At 46.8% G+C, this 21,947-nt stretch overlaps 2 protein-coding genes across 3 annotated transcripts in view; both read right to left on the bottom strand.

The window, feature by feature from the left end:
• Positions 1-1,615: 1,615 nt before the first annotated feature.
• RPL26L1 (ribosomal protein L26 like 1) lies at positions 1,616-9,966 on the bottom strand. Its single transcript, XM_023218758.1, has 4 exons — positions 9,879-9,966; positions 9,310-9,485; positions 3,060-3,200; positions 1,616-1,971 (listed from the first exon to the last, which is right to left on the bottom strand). The coding sequence occupies exons 1-4, from the start codon at positions 9,964-9,966 to the stop codon at positions 1,843-1,845; spliced, it is 534 nt and encodes a 177-aa protein (XP_023074526.1). The 3' UTR covers positions 1,616-1,842.
• A 6,811-nt stretch (positions 9,967-16,777) lies between these two features.
• The window catches only part of ERGIC1 (endoplasmic reticulum-golgi intermediate compartment 1), a 119,669-nt gene continuing 114,499 nt past the window's right edge, over positions 16,778-21,947 (bottom strand). For both annotated transcript variants that reach the window (XM_023218948.1, XM_023218949.3), the window contains one exon: positions 16,778-18,774. In XM_023218948.1, coding sequence (XP_023074716.1) covers positions 18,667-18,774 — 108 coding nt within the window. In that variant the 3' untranslated portion in view covers positions 16,778-18,666. The remainder of the gene's footprint in view (positions 18,775-21,947) is intronic.

The raw sequence follows: 21,947 nt of genomic DNA on the forward strand, positions 1-21,947 counted from the left end.
GCAAGAGGGAGACTCTGTTTTTTGCCATTTTATCTTTGCATTTTTGATGAGGTAGGAAGGCAGAGCAGGTATTATCATCTGTTTGCAAGTCCAGAGATGAGTAACTTGCTCAAAGGCTGATGACTGCTCAGTGGCAGAGCTGGGATTAGACCTCGATGGCTGGTGATAATGCTTTTCTCACTAAGCAGCGCTACTGGCTGCAAAAAAAAATTTTTTTTTCCCACAGGGACAGAGGATTTTGAATGTGGCCCTGGAGATAAATTTTTTAAAAATCTTTATTCACTACATACCTCTCAAAGGAACCAAATCTTTTTTTCTAATTAAAAAAATTATTTATTATTACTACTATTATTATTATTATTTTGTAGCGGTGGGGTCTCAGTAGTTAACCAGGCTGGTCTTAAACTCCTGGGCTCGAGCCATCCTCCCACAAGTGTCCAAAAGTTCTGAGATTACAGGCATGAGTCCTGTGCCTGGCCAAAGGAACTAAATTTTGAAGAATGAAAGTTAGATCAAGAGTCTAATGCAGAGGCCAGTGGAGGCCAGGCAAGAAGCGTATGGAAGCAACACAGGTGGGAGAGGGAACCGCTAAGCCCTCGGCTGCACTTTATACTGCAAAACAGGGAGAGCCCCATGCAGCCAGGTGAAGCAGGTGATTCTCTGTGGAGTCTCCCACATTTTAAATGTTGGAAATTTTTTAAAATTATAAAATATAGGGAAAAACAGTATCTCAGTTAAATCTTTCCTGTAGGCTGTCAGTTTCTCAAGTTAGTTCCAGAGGAAAAGGGGCATTTCAGTCACATGAAAATGGCAACTGCAAAGTCAAAACTTTGGGAAGATGAGCCTGGTCAGGGAGCTGCTACATGATTTGGTTTAGTTGGCACTTGGAGAGAAAGCTGGGGAAGCACAAGTCAGGAGGCCAGAGAGCAATCTGTCAGGCCTGCGATGTGACAGTGGGGCCCTGAGTGCGCCAGTGCACATTATGACTGCTACTGAGTGGTGCAAATCCCTCCATCAAGGACCAGAGTATGGTGGCTCATGCCTGTAATCCCAACACTTTGAGAGGCACCCAGGAGGATCATTTGAGCCTAGGAGTTCAAGACCAGCCTGGGCAAGATAATGAGACCTGTCTCTATCTGTCTATCTATCTATCTATCTATCTATCTATCTATCTATCTATCTATCCATCTATCTATCTATCATCTATCTGTATGTATTTCTATATAGATAAATACATATATATATTCTATTTTATATGTATACATATTTCTATAGATATAGAATATATATGTATTCTATATCTATATATATTCTATATGTATTCTATATCTATATATTTTTTTTTTCAGGACTAGAGCCCTGCCCTTTCTACTCTATCGGCACAAGGGTCCAGGCAAGAGGAGGGCCATTTCACTCTATCCCTGCGATTTTGCTATTCCACACATTAAATAGGAAAAGACTGGCAAAGGGGAATTGATAGTAAGTGGAATTTATTTTATTTATTTATTTATGAATAATAAATGGTCAGGATGGTCTCGGTCTCCTGACCTTGCGATCCACCCGCCTCGGCCTCCCAAAGTGCTGGGATTACAGTTGTGAGCCACTGTGCCTGGCCAGTAAGTGGAATTTATTTACAAAACAATGCAAATACTATTTGGAATTAGGAAGCATTTCCCATTTTTAATCATAAAATTATTAATTAAAATTGCAAAAGTAGATTTACAGAGCCACAGGTAGCAAAACAGGAAATGAAATATTCCAAAGACATTCTGAAAAGTTCGAAAGAAACACACACTAGCCTCAAAATCTCCGGTTAAACCGTGGTTGCACAACAGGTTCTATTTATTCCTGCATTTTCTCAATAAGTTCTTCCTTATATTTGCCTTTCTCTTTTCCGACTTGTCGAGACTTGGCTTTGCGTTCAAGAATTTTTTTCCGATCCTTGTCCAGTTTTAGCCTGACGATAACCACCTGTTGGGAGTGAGAAAACAGATCTTTACTGCCACATCGCCACCAGCTATTGAGCAATATAGACATCATAAGTAAGACCTCAGTCATTCAGCCTTTTTTTTTTTTTTTTTGAGACGGAGTCTTGCTGTGTCGCCCAGGCTGGAGTGCAGTGGCGTGATCTCGGCTCACTGCAAGCTCCGCCTCCTGGGTTTGCGCTATTTTCCTGACTCAGCCTCCCGAGTAGCTGGGACTACAGGCGCCCGCCACCATGCCTGGCTAATTTTTTTGTATTTTTAGTAGAGACGGGGTTTCACCATGTTAGGATGGTCTCCTGATCTCGTGATCCGCCCGCCTCGGCCTCCCAAAGTGCTAGGATTACAGGTATGAGCCACTGCACCTGGCCAGTCATTCAACTTTTAAGGAACTGAAACTCTGGAAGGAAAACAGATCCTATAACACAATATAAAGTAGGAACACAAAGGAGAAGTAGCCGTTCCACTAGGTAGGCATAAGGGCTGCAGGAAGATATATTCTCTCTTATCCCTCTGAATATTATACATTGGAGGAAGTGATGCCTGGAACACTTGGAAGCCTCTTGGAACCAGCTTAGACAGCCATCAGCCGGGTGTGGTGGCTCACGCCTGTAATCCCAGCACTTTGGGAGGCCGAGGCAGGTGGATCACGAGATCAAGAGATCGAGACCATGCTGGCTAACATGGTGAAACCCCGTCTCTGCTAAAAACATAAAAATTAGCCAGGCGTGATGGTGGGTGCCTGTAATCCAGCTACTCTGGAGGCTGAGGCAGGAGAATCACCCGAACCCAGGAGGCAGAGGTTGCAGTGAGCTGAGATCGTGCCACTGCATTCCAGCCTGATGACAAAGCGAGAGGCTGTCTCAGAAAAAAAAAAAAAAAAGACACCATCACCAAGAAAGGCAAAATAGAAAAAAGAAGAAAAATCTGGATCCTTGATAATATCACAAAGCTACAGAATCAATCAAGTCCACATGGCCTCCTCAGCCACCTGTGCAGGGAGTACCGAACACCAATAACTTTTAACAGTACTGACACACTCCACGGCTGCTATTGCCACTCAGTCCTTGATCATACCTTGCTCGGGTGAATGCCCACATGGACAGTTGTGCCATTGGCCTTCTCACGCTGCACCTGCTCGATGTAAATGACATATTTCTTTCTGTACACCTGGACTACCTTGCCAATTTGCTGACCTTTATAGTGTCCTCGAACTACCTAAGAGAAAATACAAAAGAGAATCCCCCTCCATTTGTAATACATGATCATAATGAGGAAGCTAACTATCAGGAACACATGGGTTAAACATATAACTTTGCATAAAAGCAGCTTCATCCTGGCAGTCAAAAATTAGCTACTTGTCTGGTATAAATCTGTGTTGTGTTATGGCTGGGTGGAGATTTTTTTACCTGAATCCCACAGAAATGTGCGATATGAGCTTTAGAGAAAAAAGGAGAATACAAAACTACATATAGAATACACTCTGAACTATATGTATATATACATCAAGTATCCCTTATTCAAAATGCTTGAGACCAGAAGTGTTTTGGGTTTAGGGTTTTTGGGATTTTGGAATATCTGCATTACTCGCTAAGCACCACAAATCTGAAAATCTGAAATCCCAAAAGCTCCAAAGACCACTTCCTTTGACCATCACATTGACACTCAAAGTTTCAGATTTTGGAGTATTCTGAATTTGAGATACTCAACCTGTATGTGTGTATGTGTATATATATAATATATATTACATATGTGCACATATATGTATATACACATATATGTATACACATATATATGTACATACATACATATATGTATACACATATATATGTATATATACACACACATTTCATATATATCGCATGACACAGTGGGATAAAATATATATAAATATTGGTAACAGCTGCCATTAGGCAGGAAGTAGGATTACAGATGACTATTTTTTAGATTTACATTCTTCTAAATTTCAAGATTTCTACATTTATATAAATATTTTAAAGTCAGAAAAAAATTTAAAATCTCACGGACTGTTTTACTGTACTAAAAATCTACTCTATTAAAAAACCAACTAGATTAGGGTTTCCTTGGAAGCAAGAGCTTATTTTATTTTATGTTTTTTTGAGACAGTCTTGCTCTGTTCCCCAGGCTGGACTGTAATGGCATGATCTTGGCTCACTGCAACCTCCACCTCCCAGGTTCAAGTGATTCTCCTGCCTCAGCCTCCCAAGTAGCGGGGATTATAGGCACACGCCAGCAGTCCCGGCTAACTTTTGTATTTTTAGTAGAGATGGGGTTTCACCATATTGGCCAGGCTGGTCTTGAACTCCTGACCTCAAGTGATCCGCCTGCCTCGGCCTCCCAAAGTGCTGGGATTACAGGTGTGAACCACCATGCCCAGCTGCAAGAGCTTATTAAACACCACGCACAGGACCCGGGCTGATTGACTGCACTGCAGAGGTGAGGATGAAGAGGGAAGGATGATACTCAGAGTCTGGCTTGGGCAACCAGGTAGATGGAAATGCCTTTGCCAGATGCAGGGAACATAGGGGAAGCCCCATATTTTAGGAGGAAATAGTTTGGAACATGCTAAATTTGAGGCATCTGGGGACATTCTAATAGAGAATTCAGACACAGCTGGAATGCCAACTGGGCCAGCAATAGAGACGTGGGAGTCATCCACAGAGAGGCAATTAGAAGCTTCATTTTTGGGCCGGGCGTGGTGGCTCAAGCCTGTAATCCCAGCACTTTGGGAGGCCAAGACGGGCGGATCACGAGGTCAGGAGATCGAGACCATCCTGGCTAACATGGTGAAACCCCGTCTCTACTAAAAAAATACAAAAAAGTAGCCGGGCGAGGTGGCGGGTGCCTGTAATCCCAGCTACTCGGGAGGCTGAGGCAGGAGAATGGCGTAAACCCGGGAGGTGGACCTTGCTGTGAGCTGAGATCCGGCCACTGCACTCCAGCCTGGGCGACAGAGCAAGACTCTGTCTCAAAAAAAAAAAAAAAAGAAGCTTCATTTTGCTCAAGGAGCTGACGGTATGAGAAAAGGGCAGAATATACACATGTGAGAAAAGCCAGCATTCTGGAAGAGCTTGTGAGAATTAATGTGGCCAGAGAGAATGGGAAACCATGCAAGTGTAGTGTTAGAGCAGCCAAGAGAAGAATGCCAAATTCTGCGGGACCATCAAGTACAGAGAGGGTAAGGTATTTAACAGATCTGACAACAAGGTCATCCATCACCAGTGGCTGTGGCTGGAACGCCTTCAGTGAGCGGTGGGATGGAAGCCATTTACAGTAAGGTGATGAGTGTACCAGGTGAGAAGGTGAAGGTGAGAAAGACAGTCCAAAGGAGCTTGGCTCTGAAGACGAGAAGGGGATAGATGTTTGAGGGGGATGGAAAGCTAAGGGAACTTTTTTTTATTTTTAAAGAAGGGAAAACATGATTGTGTTTAAATGCTGATGGGAAGGAACAAGTATGGAGCAAGAGGGTAAAAGAAACTACAGAGAAAAAAGGGACCAAAAAAGCTCCAAGAGAAGAATGGAGCAGCACCCAGCGGCAGATGAATTAGGCTTAGGCAGAAATAGGGATATTTCTTTTTTTGTGTTTTTGAGACAGAGACTTGCTGTGTTAGTCATGCTGGAGTACAGTGGTGTGATCTTGGCTCACTGCAACCCCCGCCTTCTGGGTTCAAGTGATATCTCATTGCCTCAGCCTCCCTTGTAGCTGGGATTACAGGCATGTGCCATCATATCCAGCTCTATTTTTGTATTTTTAGTACAGACAGAATTTCGCCATGTTGGCCAGGCTGGTCTCGAACTCCTGGCCTCAAGTGATCCACCTGTCTAGGCCTCTCAAAGTGCTGAGGTTACAGGCGTGAGCCACTGCACCAGGCCTGGGATATTTCTTTTATTGTAACAGGAGGGAAAGAAAATAAGGAGGGGTGGAACTACAGGTAAATGTGTAGGTGTGGAGCCAGGATTTCTTTTTGAGACGGAGTCTCGCTCTGTTGCCCAGGCTGGAGTGCAGTGGCATAATCTTGGCTCTCTGCAACCTCCACCTCCTAGGTTAAAGCCATTCCCCTGCCTCAGCCTCCTGAGTAGTTGGGATTACAGGCGTGTGCCACCACACCTGGTTAATTTTTGTATTTCTAGTAGACACGGGGTTTCACCATGTTGGCCAGGCTGGTCTTGAACTCCTGACCTCAGATGATTCACCCACCTCAACCTCCCAAAGTGTTGGGATTACAGGTGTGAGCCACCGTGCCTGGCCATGATTTTAGATTTTATAAGCACATCAGGCACCACTGGTAAGCACCTGGCTAACTCCTCACTTTTCAGGTCTTCTCTTAAATTTATTAGTTCCTCAGAGAAGCCTTTTCAGGTCCTTTAATTAATATGGTAGCATCCTTTATATTTTCTTCACAGCAATAAACACAATTTGAAATCGTTTTATTTTTAACTGAGGCATCATTTACATACAGTAAAATGCACAGGTCAGTTTTGGCAGATACAAAACTGCCAAAGTTTTTTTTTGAGATGTAGTCTTGCTTGTCACCCAGGCTGGAATGCAGTGGCGCAATCTCAGCTCACTGCAAGCTCCGCCTCCCGGGTTCACGCCATTCTCCTGCCTCAGTCTCCCAGGTAGTTGGGACTACAGGCACCTGCCACCACGCTCGGTTAATTTTTTATATTTTTAGTAGAGATGGTTTTTACCTTGTTAGCCAGGATGGTCTCAATCTCCTGACATCGTGATCCGCTCGCCTCGGCCTCCCAAAGTGCTGGGATTACAGGCGTGAGCCACTGTGCCTGGCCATTTTTTTTTTTTTTCTTTTTGAGACAGAGTCTCACTCTCATCCAGGCTGGAGTGCAATGGCACAATCTTGGTTCACTGCAACCTCTGCCTCCCGGGTTCAGGCGATTCTCATGCTTCAGCCTCCCAAGTAGCTGGGATTACAGGTGTGCACCACCACACCTGGCTAATTTTTTTGTATTTTTAGTAGAGATGGAGTTTCACCATGTTTCCCAGGCTGTTCTCAAATTCCTGAGCTCAGGTGATCCACCTGCCTCGGCCTCCCAAACTGCTAGGATTACAGGCATGAGCCATCATGCCCAGCCTGTCAAAGTTTTTAAATAGGACCTGATTTGCAAATAATACCACTCTGTGGAAAATGGACAAAGGTAAGAGAGGGAGCTGCAATGCTGCCTTGAACTGGACTGGAAATAGGTTCAAGACTTACTTTGGAGGTAGAATCAACAAGCCTTTATGGTGGATTACAAGAGGGGTTTAAGGAGCGTTGTTAAAGATAACAAAGGTTTAGGGGCATATGCAACTGGGGAAATACAAATGGCACTTACTAGAGATGTGGAAGATGGGAGGAGAGTTGGATTCTGGAGGCAGAGGATGTTAGGATCAAGAGTACTCTTGGATAAGAAGCTTAAAATGTCAATGGGCTACCTAAATAGAGATGTTCTGTCGGTAGTCAGATCTTTAGGTCTGTGTTGTAGGTAGTCAGATGTATAGGTTGTCTAAAGTGGTCTGGACTAGGATATAAAAGAGGGAGTTGTTAGCACAGAGCACACACTTAAAGCTCTAAGAATGGATTATTACCTATTCTCCACCTACACAGAGAACACAGAGCAGAAAGAGATGCTAGATGTGTCCATTGGATTCAGTCACGAAGATGTTATTGGTGATCTATGCCAAAGTAGGTTCTATAATGCAGTGGGCACAGGGAATAGACTAAAGAGTATCCAAGAGTGAATGGGAGATGAGGAAGTGGAAACAGGTCTCTTGAGGAGGTTGGTTATGAATAGAGAACAGAGTAATAGCTGGAAGGAAATGTGGGGCTAGGGAAGTGAATCCAAATTTTCCAGCTCTCTTTGAAAATCCAAGAATTTAACAATGGGCCTGCATTTCCCCCAGGCACCCATGGGCTCAAGGTAGATGATTATATCCTATATGTGAGGCTTGAGCTTTCCAGTTTGCCATTTTCTTTTCAGCTCACTTCCCTAAATAAGGGAAGTGAGAGCTATCCTTACCTATCCCCTGTAAGTATTTGCAATTCCCCCATTCTAGAACATGTCTGATGGGAAGGATCCAGGGCAGAGGGGGTTGAAACTGCTGATCATACCTCTGAACTACTCTTTCCACTCTTCCTGTCACACTCCCAGCTTAACTCCCCATTTTTTCCTCCTTAACATATCCCCAAACCTTCAAAGAGTCCCAGTGTCTCAGATGATACACCAGGCCTCATCACCTTATGTCATTTCATTCTAAGACAATAGTTCTTAACTGAGTGAGGGAAGAGTTGATTTTGTCCCCCAGGGAGCATTTGGCAATATCTGGAAATATTTTTGCTTGTCACAATTGTGAAGGGAGGGAATGCCACTGGCATCTAGTGGGGAGAGGCCAGGGATGCTGCTAAACATTCTACAATGCACAGGAGAGCCCCCCCACCCCCCCGACAACAATTATCCAGTCCAAGATATCAATAGCGCTGAGGCTAGGAAACCCTGCTCTAAAACATGACCTCCATGAAAACACCGGCCTTGTCAATCTTGTTCTAGAACAATCTCTGGTAAGTGCTCCATAAATATTCCTTTGAGGAATGAATCCAGCCCCTGCTTATTTCACTCATGGCCAACTCCCTTCCCCCTTCATGCATTCTAAGCTCCAATCACAGAGAACAGAAGGCTTGCACGTTCTCACATGGGCCACTCTTTTAGAAATTATGAAAGAGTGACTCACTGCATCTTGACCATTTCTCCTGCCAAATCCAATGCTATCACATGGCCAGCTCCCACAAATCCCTGTCCATCAATCCCACTACACCCAAATACACTAGAACACTACTCTCACTGCGACACTTTCCCCTACAAAGTCTGCTTCAACAAGCCACCTTGTGCAACAACACTTGACAAACTAGCAGCCAGAAGTTTAAATCAAAAGCATTTTTGGCGGGGCATGCTGGCTCACACCTGTAATCCCAGTGCTTTGGGAGGCTGACGTGGGAGGATCACTTGAGGTCAGGAGTTCCGAGACCAGCCTGGGCAACATAGCAAGACCCTACGTCTACAAAACAAACAAAAAAGCAGGTTTTTGCTTGGCTGACATACTGTTTTATTAAATTTTACTATAACTATTAAATAGTTAAATGCTCTAAAGCAACGCAGGCGCTCTCCGGTGGCTCTGAACCCTATCTCTGGCCTAACACATCTGAAGTGTCACACTACTTGCCAGAATCCTGAGGCATGTGAGTCTGTGACTGCTCCATGACGTTCTCAGGCAAAGGTGTCCGAGCGCCACTAGAGCCGGAGGGAGACGTACCTGGACCTCGTCGTCCTTGCGGATGGGCATGGAGCGGACATTGTACTTCTGCTGCAGCTCCTTGGAGAGCGGGGATGACATGATCTTCCTGCGCACGTGTGAGGGGCATTGAAATGACTTTTGCGGTTTTTGCTGCGGTCCGACGTCACGAAGGGATTGAACTTCACGGTGACCCTCTACAAAGGGCGGAGAGAGACGGAATGAAGGGGCGCTCAGTGGGTTACAGGGGCCTGTTCTTGACCCAAGACACTCCTCCTCATCCCCGCACAAAGGCTCTACGGGGGAGGTGACCTCTGAAAAGGCAACTGAGGGAGGAGAGAGAGATGCAGGTGGTCTATCACACAAAGTGGGACGTGTGGCGGTCGCATGCCTGACTAAAGGGGTCGTGGGGAGAGGGTGGCACTGGGACCTTGAGGCTAAGGACGGAATACTAGGGTTAGGCAGGAATGAGTGGTCGGGAGGTCACGCAAAGAGAGCTGTGGGGTGACATGTGTCCCCGCCACACATGCAGGGTCTAACGGGGCAGTGGGCTTCAGAGTCCGAGAAAACTCCAGCCTCCACTCACTCACCCGGCCACCAAGGCCCCAGACCCTGAGTGCGCAAGACCGGAAATGAGTTTCCGTGCCGCGCAAGCGCAGAAAGACATCGAAGCCCCATTTCCGTAAGAGCGAAGCAGAATGGCGCCCCATGCGGCTTGGGGTGGGATCGCAGTGTCTCGTTCCTAGGGTCACCGGGAGCGCGATGCCAGTGAGGACAAGGGCCTACTTGTGTAGGGCCTGCAGTAGAGGCTTACTGGTGTTCTTTTAATAGGCACACCTGTCAGTAGTCTCTCACCTACCGCAAACTCTCTTTGTCCCCGTTTTTCTCCGCACAGGAGGCTACAGAGGTCGTCTAGGCGTATATATTGTCTGGTGTTTTATTTAATTTTTATTTTATATTTTGAGATAGGGTTTCACTCTGTCGCTCAGGCTGGGGTGCAGTGGTGCAAACACAGCTCACTGCAGCCTCAGCCCCCCGGGCTCAAGTGATCCTCCTGCCTCAGCCTCCCAAGTAGCTAGGACTACAGATGTACGCCACCACGCCTGGCTAATTTTTTATTTTTTTTGAGACAGCGTCTCACTCTGTCGCCCAGGCTGGAGTGCGGTGGCGTGATCTCGGCTCACTGAAAGCTCTGCCTGCTGGGTTCACGCCATTCTCCTGCCTCAGCCTCCCCAGCAGATGGGACTACAGGTGCCCGCCACCACACCCGGCTAAGTTTTTGTATTTTTAGTAGAGACGGGGTTTCACCGTGTTAGCCAGATGGTCTCGGTCTCCTGACCTTGTGATCCGCCTGCCTCAGCCTCCCAAAGTGCAGGGATTACAGGTGTGAGCCACTGTGCCCAGCTTGGCTAATTTTTTTATTTTTATTTTTTGCAGAGATGGAGTTTCACTATGTTGCCCAGGCTGGTCTTGGACTCCTGGGTTCAAGTGATCCTCCTGCCTCAGCCTCCCAAAGTGATAAGATTACAGGCTTTAGTCACTGTGCCCCGCCTGTCCCATGTTTTAAACATCATGAGGCTCCAAATGCCATCTGTAGAGCGGCTTCTTCAGAATCACTGAGAAGCCTGTTCAAATTACAGATTTTCAGGCTCCACCACCGTCCCACAAAACCAGACAGTGGTAGGATGGGACACATCTGAACTTAAAGCAAGCATTCTTCCCTCATCCCTACCCCCAAGATTTTGAGGTGCGCTAATGCTTGAGGATTGTTGTGAATCAAACACCTGGCTCTGCAAAACTCCCCCTTAGTTGTTTAGCCCTGTTTGGAAGAGTGGGGTTGTAGAATCAGACTGCCTCTTCATTTGGCAGTCCTAAGAAAGGAAGTCATTTCCCATCGGCAACCCAGGAGCAGACGCTGGCCTGACGGTGCACACACAGGAAAGGTCAGAGGTTCTCCTCAGAACAGTCCTTAGGTGTAAGTCAAACCCATGCCCTGTCCCAAGTTCATTCATTCATTCCTTCACTTACTCACTGGTTCTGTTTATTCACTCACTTCTCTATTACATATCCATTTATTGTCATTCAGCTACGTATTTACTCATACATTCATTCATTTGCTCATCAATTTATTTGGTACCCACATGGACCAGGTACAAGGCTTGATTAAAGAGATCTGGGAAGGAGTGCTTCCAAGAAGTTCAGAGCCTCACTGGTAAAGGAAAGCCATGTGAAGACAGATCTTGTGAACCCGAGATCATCAAGGAGTATTCATGATCAAGCAGGGCAGGGAAGAATTTTTGTTTTGTTTTGTTTTGTTTTTAACATGCTGTGTGGTTCAGTAAAATTAAAACAGGCACAATGACATCCTGGATGACAAGAGCTGGAGGCTCTCATTCTAACTACATGATGTAGTGGGACTGGCTGTCATGTCTCACGCCCACCCCTGGAAACATGCACAGGAACTCAAGCACCTAGCACAGAGGAAGTGTCTGGTGAGTACTTTTATTTCTCGGAGGCAGTGGCTGCATGGGGAGGTGCTTGAGCACTGGCACCCAAATTGCCTGGGCCATTGGATCTCTGCCATTTCCTGGCTCTTTGGCTTTGGAGAAGATATTCAGCCTTTTGGTCACTCACTTTATTCCCATCTGAGAAAATGGGAATAATGAAGTACTTACCTCATTGGTTTGGTGTCAGGATTTTTTTTTTTTTTTTTGAGATGGAGTCTAACTCTGTCATCCAGGCTGGAGTGCAGTAGTGCAATCTCGGCTCACTGCAAACTCTGCCTCCTGGATTCACGCCATTCTCCTGCCTCAGTCTCCCCAGTAGCTGGGACTACAGGTGCCCACCACCACACCCAGCTAATTTTTTAGTAGAGACGGGGTTTCACCGTGTTAGCCAGGATAGTCTCAATCTCCCGACCTCGTGATCTGCCCACCTTGGCTTCCCAAAGTGCTGGGATTACAGGTGTGAGCCACCGCGCCCGGCCTTTTTTTTTTTTTCTTTTTTTTTTTTTTTTTTTTTTTTTTTTGAGATAGAGTCTCACTCTGTCGCCCAGGCTGGAGTGCAGTGGTGCAATCTCTGCTCACTGCAACCTCCACCTCCCAGGTTCAAGTGATTCTCCTGCCTCAGCCTCCTGAGTAGCTGGGACTACAGGCGCATACCACCACACCCGGCTAATTTTTGTATTTTTAGTAGAGACAGGGTTTCACCATGTTGGTTAGGCTGGTCTTGAACTCATGACCTCAAGCAATCCACCTGCCTCAGCCTCCCAAAGTGCCACCTGTAATCCAACCTGGTGTCAGGATTAAATGAACCCTTAGCATAATACCTGGTACAGAGGAAGAACTTAATAAATGTCGGAATTTATTTATTTATTTATTAGATGAATAATAATAGCTCTTCTTAATGGGCTGAGCATTTACTGTCAGGCATTGTGCTAACAGGTTTACAAGCATTACCTCATTTCAGTCTGTTAACGGTATGAATCGTCCCTTTTACAGGTGAGAAAACTGAGGCTCTGAGTGAGATGGGAATAGAGGATGGACATAATCTACCATTAGATGTTCAATATTGTTATTATTTATCTTGCAGCCCATAAAGATAATAATGCGATCCATATTTGTTAACCTAGAAGGATGTCTGTTAAGAGAGGGCTAAGCTACACAGTAATACGAACAGTATGATCCCATTTTGCTTATCAAAAGGCATCACTAAAATGTGATTAAATGATCATCTCTGAAACCAAACACCGCATGTTCTCACTCATAGGTGGGAATTGAACAATGAGATCACTTGGACACAGGAGGGGAACATCACACACCGGGGCCTATTGTGGGGACGGGGGCGGGGGGAGGGATAGCATTAGGAGATACACCTAATGTAAATAACGAGTTAATGGGTGCAGCACACCGACATGGCACATGGATACATACGTAACAAACCTACACGTTGTGCACATGTACCCTAGAACTTAAAGTATAATAATAATAAAAAAAGATCATCTCTGATTAGTGGGATTATGGGTGACTTTCGTTCTTCCCCTTTTACTTTTTTTAGCATTTTATGATTTTCCTCCAGTGGGTTTATAAGCCTGTGTTATTTGTGTAATTAAAATTACATTTTGAAGATTTAAAAAATTGTGAAGAACGCTATCCCTGCGAATGTTTAATTTAGATTTTTTCTGCAGGTTGTTTTAAAGGAAAAACAAAACCAAAAAAACACCTCCTGCTCTGACCACCCCTATTTCCAATTTTCCCTTTTGGCACAGCAAAGATGACCTTGGGACTGAGGTGGAACCATGTAATTCTTCATAATCCCAGAGTCAGGCAGACCTGGGTATGAATTCCATCTTTACTGACTGCGTGACTCACTGTGTGGCCACGCCAAGTTACCAGGTCTGTTTCCTCCTTCCTAAAAAGGAGATAACATCCATCTCGAAGGAAGATCTGGCCTGAAGAGCAGTCACTCTTGCCTGGCATGCAGAGAATGCCAAATCATATCAATGACTGGCCAGAATGAAGTGAATGACCTCATCACTCCATAACTGGCAGGAAACAACTGCTGGGGCAAGAAAAAAGGGTCTCCAGTGAGTGTTCTTGTCCACACACATCCCCACTCACGTTCCTGGACTACTGCATCTAACTGCGGCAGCAGCTAATGAACCTTCTGGAATAAATGACCGGTTTCTGCCGGGCGTGGTGGCTCACGCCTATAATCCCAGCACTTTGGGAGGCCGAGACGGGCGGATCACGAGGTCAGGAGATCGAGACCATCCTGGCTAACACGGTGAAACTCTGTTTCTACTAAAAATACAAAAAAAATTAGCCGGGTGTGGTGGCTGGCGCCTGTAGTCCCAGCTACTTGGGAGGCTGAGGCAGGAGAATGGCGTGAATCTGGGAGGCAGAGCTTGCAGTGAGCCGAGATCGCACCACCGCACTCCAGCCTGGGCGACAGAGCAAGACACCGTCTCAAACCAGTTTCTTAAGAAGGGATTCAGACCTCCAGTGGCCTGCCACATTGTTTCTGGCAAGAATTTAAAAATTATTTGTAACATATAGTAACAAAAACTAACCACAGGCTGGGTGACATGGCTCACGCCTGTAATCCCAGCACCTTGGGAGGCTGAGGTGGGCAGATCACCTGAGGTCAGGAGTTCGAGACCAGCCTGACCAATATGACGAAACCTCGTTTCTCCTAAAAATACAAAAATTAGCTGGGCGTGGTGGCGGGCGCCTGTAATCCTAGCTATTCAGGAGGCTGAGACAGGAGAACTGCTTGAATCTGGGAGGCGGATGTTGCTGTGAGCCGGTATCGCGCCATTGCACTCCAGCCTGGGTGACAAGAGCAAGACTCCATCTCAAAAAACAAAGAAACAAACAAAAAAGACTAACCACAGCTACTATTTATGAACCCTAGTGCCACACCCCATTTCTTCCCAGGTTTCACCCCCTCTTCCCAGGTTTCACCCACCCCAGCCAGTGTTGGCTGCAACACTTCAGCTTCTCTCCTCATGAAGCACGTCTCCAGAGACACCTCTTCTGCAACACCTTCCCACGGACCACGACAGCTTCCAACCTATCACACACCCCTGTAGGGTTTTGCTCTGTAATCCTGATTTAGAAATCCTTTTATGTGAAACCCCTGTAATCCACATCTGGTTAGACAATTGGAAAAGTTCGTTGAAAGGAGAAATAAAAAAAATGGCATCCATCCCTTAAATGTTGTATGCCAACGTAAAACACATTCGACAGTGACCCTGGGCTAAGGCTTTACCACTGAGAAACCTGTATCGGTGTTCACCTTCACTTTCCTTACATAAACCAACCAGAAAGCTTCAGTTGTTCCTTTCTCTGTTTCTCTCCCTTTCCACAGCCCCCTTCCCTCTCCCTCCCTCCCTCCCTCCCTTTCTTTTTTGAGACAGAGTCTCACTCTGTCACCCAGGCTGGAGTGCAATGGTTAGATCTTGGTTCACTGCAGCCTCCACCACTCCCCCGGTTCCCCCGCCGCAGCCTCCCGGGTAGCTGGGACTACAGGCGTGTGCCACCACGCCCACTACTTTTTGTATTTTTTTAGAGACGGGGTTTCATCATGTTGCCCAGGCTGGTCTCAAACTCCTGGGCTCAAGCAGTCCTCTCACCTCAGCCTCTCAAAGTCCTGGGATTATAGGCGTGAACCACCACGCCCGGTCTCCCAAATCTTTCACAGTAGTCTTGTTCACTTCTAATTCAGTGACATTTTGAGGGAGGAGGGGTAACAACTCACCTTAATCAAGTCTCTCTAAAGCATTCAACTTAGTTTCACTAGGTTCATTTCTCACAGTTCATTGGTTTAACTAATAGTTCCCCAAATCACATCCTACCAGTATAAAAGCACAACTGGTATGAACAGGTTTGGGAACACACATAACTCAAGTAGTATGTAAGAGCGAGAGCATGGGGAGAGTTAGTGAAGAGTTTCTCACACACTGATTCCCTCTCACATTCATCTCTGGTGTGTTTATCCACGTTAGTGCTGTTCGGATGAAAGTCTTGTAGGACTGGGCAGCAAGATGGGAAAGATCCATGGAAGTCCATTGCTCATAGCTGATGATGAGCTCTCACTGCTGAGCTTAGGGTTGAAGAAGGAGTGCCAGGTCCTTTGAAATCAAGAATTTATGAATCCCTTTCATTTATGGAGCCCTTAGCTCAGAGCTCTAAAGAAGAATGTTAGTCTTGTTCTCAAGAAGACTATATCCTATTTGGGAATGCTTGTAATGGTACAATCACTATTTTTGAAAACTTACTGTGTACCAGCAATAAACACTCTTCTACATAGACAATCTCATTCTGATATTTCTGTGCACATACTAGAGATTCTATTTCTGAAATAGCCCTATGTGGTAGTATTATTACTATCCTCGTTTTCACCCAACACATCTGAGGCACTGAGAGGTTAAGGACCTGGACTGAGGCTGCACAGCTAGAAGGTGGTAGACCCAAGAACATTCTGGAGGGCTCAATAAAGGGAGGGCTTCATCTAAGGGGCTTGACTTTCTTTCTTCTTTTCTTTCTTTTTTTTTTTTTTGAGATGGAGTCTCGCTCTGTTCCCCAGGCTGGAGTGCAATGGTGCGATCTCAGCTCACTGCAACCTCCGTCTCCCAGGTTCAAGCGATTCTCCTTGCTTCAGCCTCCCCAGTAGCTGGGATTACAGGTGCCTGCCACCACACCCAGCTAATTTTTGTATTTTTAGTAGAAATGGGGTTTCACCATGTTGGCCAGGCTGGTTTCGAACTCTTGACCTCAGGTGATCCACCCGCCTCGGCCTCCCAAAGTGTTGGGATTACAGGCGTGAGCCACCGTGCCCGGACAGAGGGTGTTTGACTTTCTGATCATCCTCACAGATCTCCTTTTCAACTCTTCTATCTTCTCTAGAAGTGAATTCCATTCTGGCTGTGATTCCAGCCTCTGGGTTACCCAGCCCCAATCAAGGTAGAAAGAATCACACCATAATATTTCTGAAAATCAGCCTTTTAATCTAGTTGAACCCAATGAGTGTGGAAAGAACTGAAACATTTTTTTCCCTTGAGATTCTGATTATAAGAATAACAGGTCAGAGGTGTCTCTTCCATAGGAAACTGACATCCCCTATGTCCTCCGAGTTTCTTTTTTTTTTTTCAAAAAATGCATAAAAGTAGAATTTCAACTCATGTGCATGCCACACATTTCCATCCCCACCCCACCCTGCCCCACCCTCTACAGGCACACATATTCACACACCAAAGGGACTCCTTTCTGTAACTGAGGAACAGAATGTAAAAAAAGAAATCCGTCCAAGTGGCCACAGATACCAGAAATAGCCAAATGCATTTACACTCACAACATCAGTCAACTCATATGCACAAGGAGAAGCTTCTCCAATTGGAGCTTAGAGCCAAAAATTACAAATGGCAGAGACTTGAGCTATCCATAAGATAATTTTAAAAATCCTTCCACTGGACACTCCCCTTCATTACAAAAGTATGCAAACAATCTTGCTATAAATGGAAAACAGGCGTGTGGCTCTCTCCCTGGGATATGAGGGCATAGCTAAAATTCCCTGGGTGAAATTAATGCCTGGACCATTACCCCTCCCTTTGAGGACAAAAGGGAAAGGATGAAGAGGAGCAGCAGGCTAGGGACCCACCTCAGGAGCAGGTGGGGCACCCTGGAGCTGCCCCAGGGGCTGGGAACGTGTTGGCGTGTGACCAGCTGATGGGGGAGCACAGGGGCAAGTGGGCCAAGACTGGGTTGTAGAGAGACCCAAGTGCTCTGCACCCACAGGGAGTCCAGAAGGTAGAGGTCCACGGACAGGACAGGGCTGGCCTCCTTTGTTCCTCCACCTAAGGCCTTGGGACTGATGGCGTCCGTCTGAGAGAGGCTGCATGATGATTTTAGGGTCGCAGGAAGGATGCTTCCCATCTGGACATAAGTGCACAAACCATGTCTATCTGGATCTGAAAAGATGACTTCCCCTTCACACAATCCCCACTCCCTACCACTGCAGATCCCAGCAGAGCGGTGGGAGGTCTTGGCAGTGGGAACCAGCCCCTTCACCAAGAAATGCTGTTGCCACACAGCACACAGGCTGAGGCACATTGGTGGGGGGTTCAGAGGAACAAGGAGAAGAGAGGAAGAGGAATCTGTGACCCGCCTTGTGACTGGTGGGCAGATTCAAGTCTCTACCGCTGCTGCTGAGCAACTGGGCATCTGCATCTTGGAAGAACAAGACAGGGTCGGGGTAAAGGCTTGAGGCCTGGGCTCTAGGTTGGGCAGGAAGGGATGGGGCAGAAGTCAGGGTTCCATCTATAGTGACAAATTGTAGGGGTTTGCTTGGGAAGTACCATCTTTCGTGGAAGGTGCCGGGTGTATAAAGGAGTACCTTTGGGCAGCCTGGTCCCAAAGCTGACAGCCCAAGTCTGGTGCCTCTGGGGTGGGTTGGCTGCCCAGGGGAGAAACCAAATCATTAGTGTGTCCACACAGCAGGGGCCGCGAGATTGTCGAAGTCTGCCTGAGAGCTGATCGATATGCATTCTGGGATATTCCCCTAAGAGGGAAAAGACTGCAGCTCTCCTAGGAGGGGTCCCCAAGATCCCTGGACTCGCCACCCCTTGCCTGACTCTACTCTTGGGGCTCCCCAGGGAAAGGGGAACTGCAACTTCAGGCAGTGTAATTTGTCCAAAATAAAACATGGGGAAAAGAGGTAGCTGCGAAACATGGAGCCATCCTCTACTTTCCCCCCACCTCCCACACACACTTTGGGACACAGCCAGATTTGAGGCCAGATTGAGGGCCAAAGGAGACAGGGCGCTGGAGGCAAGGCTGGCGATGCCCAGGGTCCTCGGCTGTGAGGCTGGGTGCGGCGTCAATGCATCTTGCCCAGTTGGATCTTCTTCCAGGCCTCGGAGGCTGTGAAGATGCATGAGTCCAGAATGCCGGCGACAGTGAAGGTCCCGCCAATGATGGCACAGATCTGCAAGAGGGCAGGAGTAGGGTGGGAGTGTCAGAGGTCAGTGCTGGAGGATGCACCAGGCCAGACCCCTCCCACACCATGAGATGATGGGCTCTGCAAGGCAGACATTGCCCCATTAAGCCCATAATGCCCACTACATAGTCACCAAGAGTCTGGAACATACTTAGGGCTCAAAGGAAACCAGTTATTGGATGGTGGATTTAATAATAATAAAATAATTATCACCATTATGAGCTCCTTTAATTCCCACATTCACCCTCTGAATGAGGAAGGCAATTATTAGACCCATTTCACAGGGGAGGAAACTGAGGTTTATTAGGTAACTTGCCTAAGTTCACCACGTAAGTAGCAGATGCAACTTGAACACAGGTACATCTTAACCCTGGAGCCTGTGGTCTTAACCTCAACTCTAGATTTATCACATATTTACAATCCCATTTGCAGATGAAGGAAATGGAGGTTCTGAAAGGCAGTCCCAGGGGCCCAAGGTCACACAGCCAAGAAGTGGAGTCCTGGGATTTGATGGGTAGTAAGCAAATTATCATATGAATAAATGCAAAATTATAACGTAGGCAAGTGCTACAAAGGAGAGAGAGGCCTTTGGTGCTACCAGAAAGCTTCTATTAGGGCAAGGTTTCTAATGGCACCATTGACATTTGGGGCCAGAGAATTTTTTGCCACAGGAACTGTCCTTTGCAGTGAAGGATTTTAGCATCCCTGGCCTCTACTCAGGAGATGCCGGTCATCCCCCCTCCCCCATGCTGTAACAACCACAATGTCTCCAAACATTGCCAAATGTCCCCAGAGGTCAAAACTGCCGCTGGTTGAGAATGGCGGTAGCAGGGAGATAATGAATGTTACCTGTCACATCTGTACTTCATAACTGTCTGCCACATCATAATATACTAACCACCAGAAAATGCACAATACTTACCTTCCCAGTGAATCCCCAGCTCAACCCTAGGTGGTAGGTACTATTCTTAGACCTATTTCACAGCCAGGGAAACTGAGGCACAGAGCCCCTGAATCCCTCGTCCAATGCCACAGCAAGTGGCTGAATAGGGGTTCAAAACTTTGGAGTCTGTGCTCTTAATGTGACACCCTGTTGCTTCTCAGGCGCAAAACACCCACTTAATTGAATCACAAAGCTTTGCAGTGGTCAGGACACCATTTGGGACTAATCGAACTAACGTTATGTTTTACTCAAAATGTTATGGCCTACAAATTGCTTTCTGATGACTTTACAGAATCAAAGCATGGATGATGGAAGACAAATGAAGTTCACAGAAGGTCTGCAAGGAAACTTAATTGATTTGTAGGGACAGGATCTCACTCTGTCACCCAGGCTGCAGTGTAGTATGTGATCACAGCTCACCACAGACCCCAACTCCCAGGTTCAAGTGATTCTCCTGCCTCAGCCTCCATGGTAGCCAGGATTACAGGTGGTGCCACCATGCCTGGCTAATTTTTAAAATTTTTAATTTGTAGAGGTGAGGTCTCGCTATGTTGCCCAGGCTGGTCTCCAACTCCTGGGCTCAAGTGATCCACCTATCTCAGCCCCCCAAGTGCTGAGATTACAGGCATGAACCACTGCTCCAGGCCTTGCAAGAACACTTTAAACATATTTTCCTCTTGAGCATCTACTTTATGTCATTCATAAGAACCAACACCTCCTATCCTAGCAGCAGCCATAGGTCTCGGAGGAGCAGAAGTCCTACAGCCCATGAGGGAGATGGCTCTTCACTGAGTACCCATGGGGTACAGAGAGGGAAATAACTTGTCCGAGGTCACACAGTCCATGTGGCACTCGCTTTTCCCCCCATGCCACAATTAAGGGGTATTTAAATGACCACAGGACTCAGAAGAAATAAACAGTTGTGTGGCCCCAGAGGCCATTAGCGGCCCCAGAGGCACCACAGGTGGACGGCCAGCCACTGACCTGCAACCTCTGGGGAACTCTGGGAGCCAAGAACACCTTAATAGATGAACTGGTGCCCAGTGGTGGGAGGCCAGGAGACACAGCAAAGGCGAGAGGGAAGTGCGAATCAAACCAGTATTTATTTTTTAAAATGATATTTCCATGAGATGAGCTAAGCAGAGGACTGTGAGGCCCAGGACGGACAGACCAGGTCTGTGTGGATGGGTGGCAGGAAGCAGCTGGTCCTCCAGTAATAACAGCCCAGGAAACTGGAGCGGCCCCCTAGGGAGTGGAGAGGACCGGGGGGCGCTGGGGGGATTATGGTGAAGTGTTTTAAGTGGGCAAGGCCCCTCCCTGCCGGCCTTAGAGCATGACGCAGGGGTACTTTTCAGGGAAGATGACGGCAGGGGAGTTGGTTTATTTCGGTAGAGTGGATCAGATGATGGGAGATTTTATACCACAAAACGCTTTTAGAGCTTGGATCAGAAGATAGGAAAATGTGACTTACGAGCAATGAAGCAAAAAATAAAAAATAACCACACACACACACACACACACACACACACACAAAACACATCTGTATTCATCTACACACAATTTGGAACCCGAATGCTTATGACTCACAGACACCTGGCACCCAGTCTCAACTCTCCTTTCATGGGGCTGGTCCAGACCAGAGGGAGACAATGTGCATATTGAGGTGCACAGGAAAGCACATCGCCTGAGGGGAAACTGAGGCCCTGGGGCACGGAAACTGCTATGCAACTGGCTCAGTCACAGGGTGAGTGACTGCAAGCCTGAAGGCTAAGGGGGAACCCTGAGGCAGACTCCCTCTGAGGTATCTACTGATACTGGTCAGTGTGTCCCCATCACCCCGCATCTGTTGAAGGGGCTGGTCACTGTTCACTTGAGGAGGTGAGGGGAGGGGAAATCCTGACACATCCCGGGGGACTTCCCTCAAAGCTGAGAGAACTCAGCCGGCACAGTGGCTCATGCCTGTAATCTCAGCACTTTGGGAGATGGAAGGATGGCTTGAGTCCAGGAGCTTGAGCCCAGCCTGGGCAAAACAGTGAGATCCCCATCTCTACAAAAAATAAAAAAAATTGGCCAGGTGTGGTGGCTGTGGTCCCAGCTACTCTGGAGGCTGAGGCCTGAGGATCATTTGAGCCCAGGTCAAGCCTGCAGTGAGCTATGACTGCACCACTGCACTCCAGCCTAGGTGACAGAGCAAGATCATGTCTTTTTTTCTTTTTGA

This window comes from Piliocolobus tephrosceles, chromosome 4, assembly GCF_002776525.5.
Source record: "Piliocolobus tephrosceles isolate RC106 chromosome 4, ASM277652v3, whole genome shotgun sequence".
In the NCBI taxonomy this organism is placed as follows: Eukaryota; Metazoa; Chordata; class Mammalia; order Primates; family Cercopithecidae; genus Piliocolobus; species Piliocolobus tephrosceles.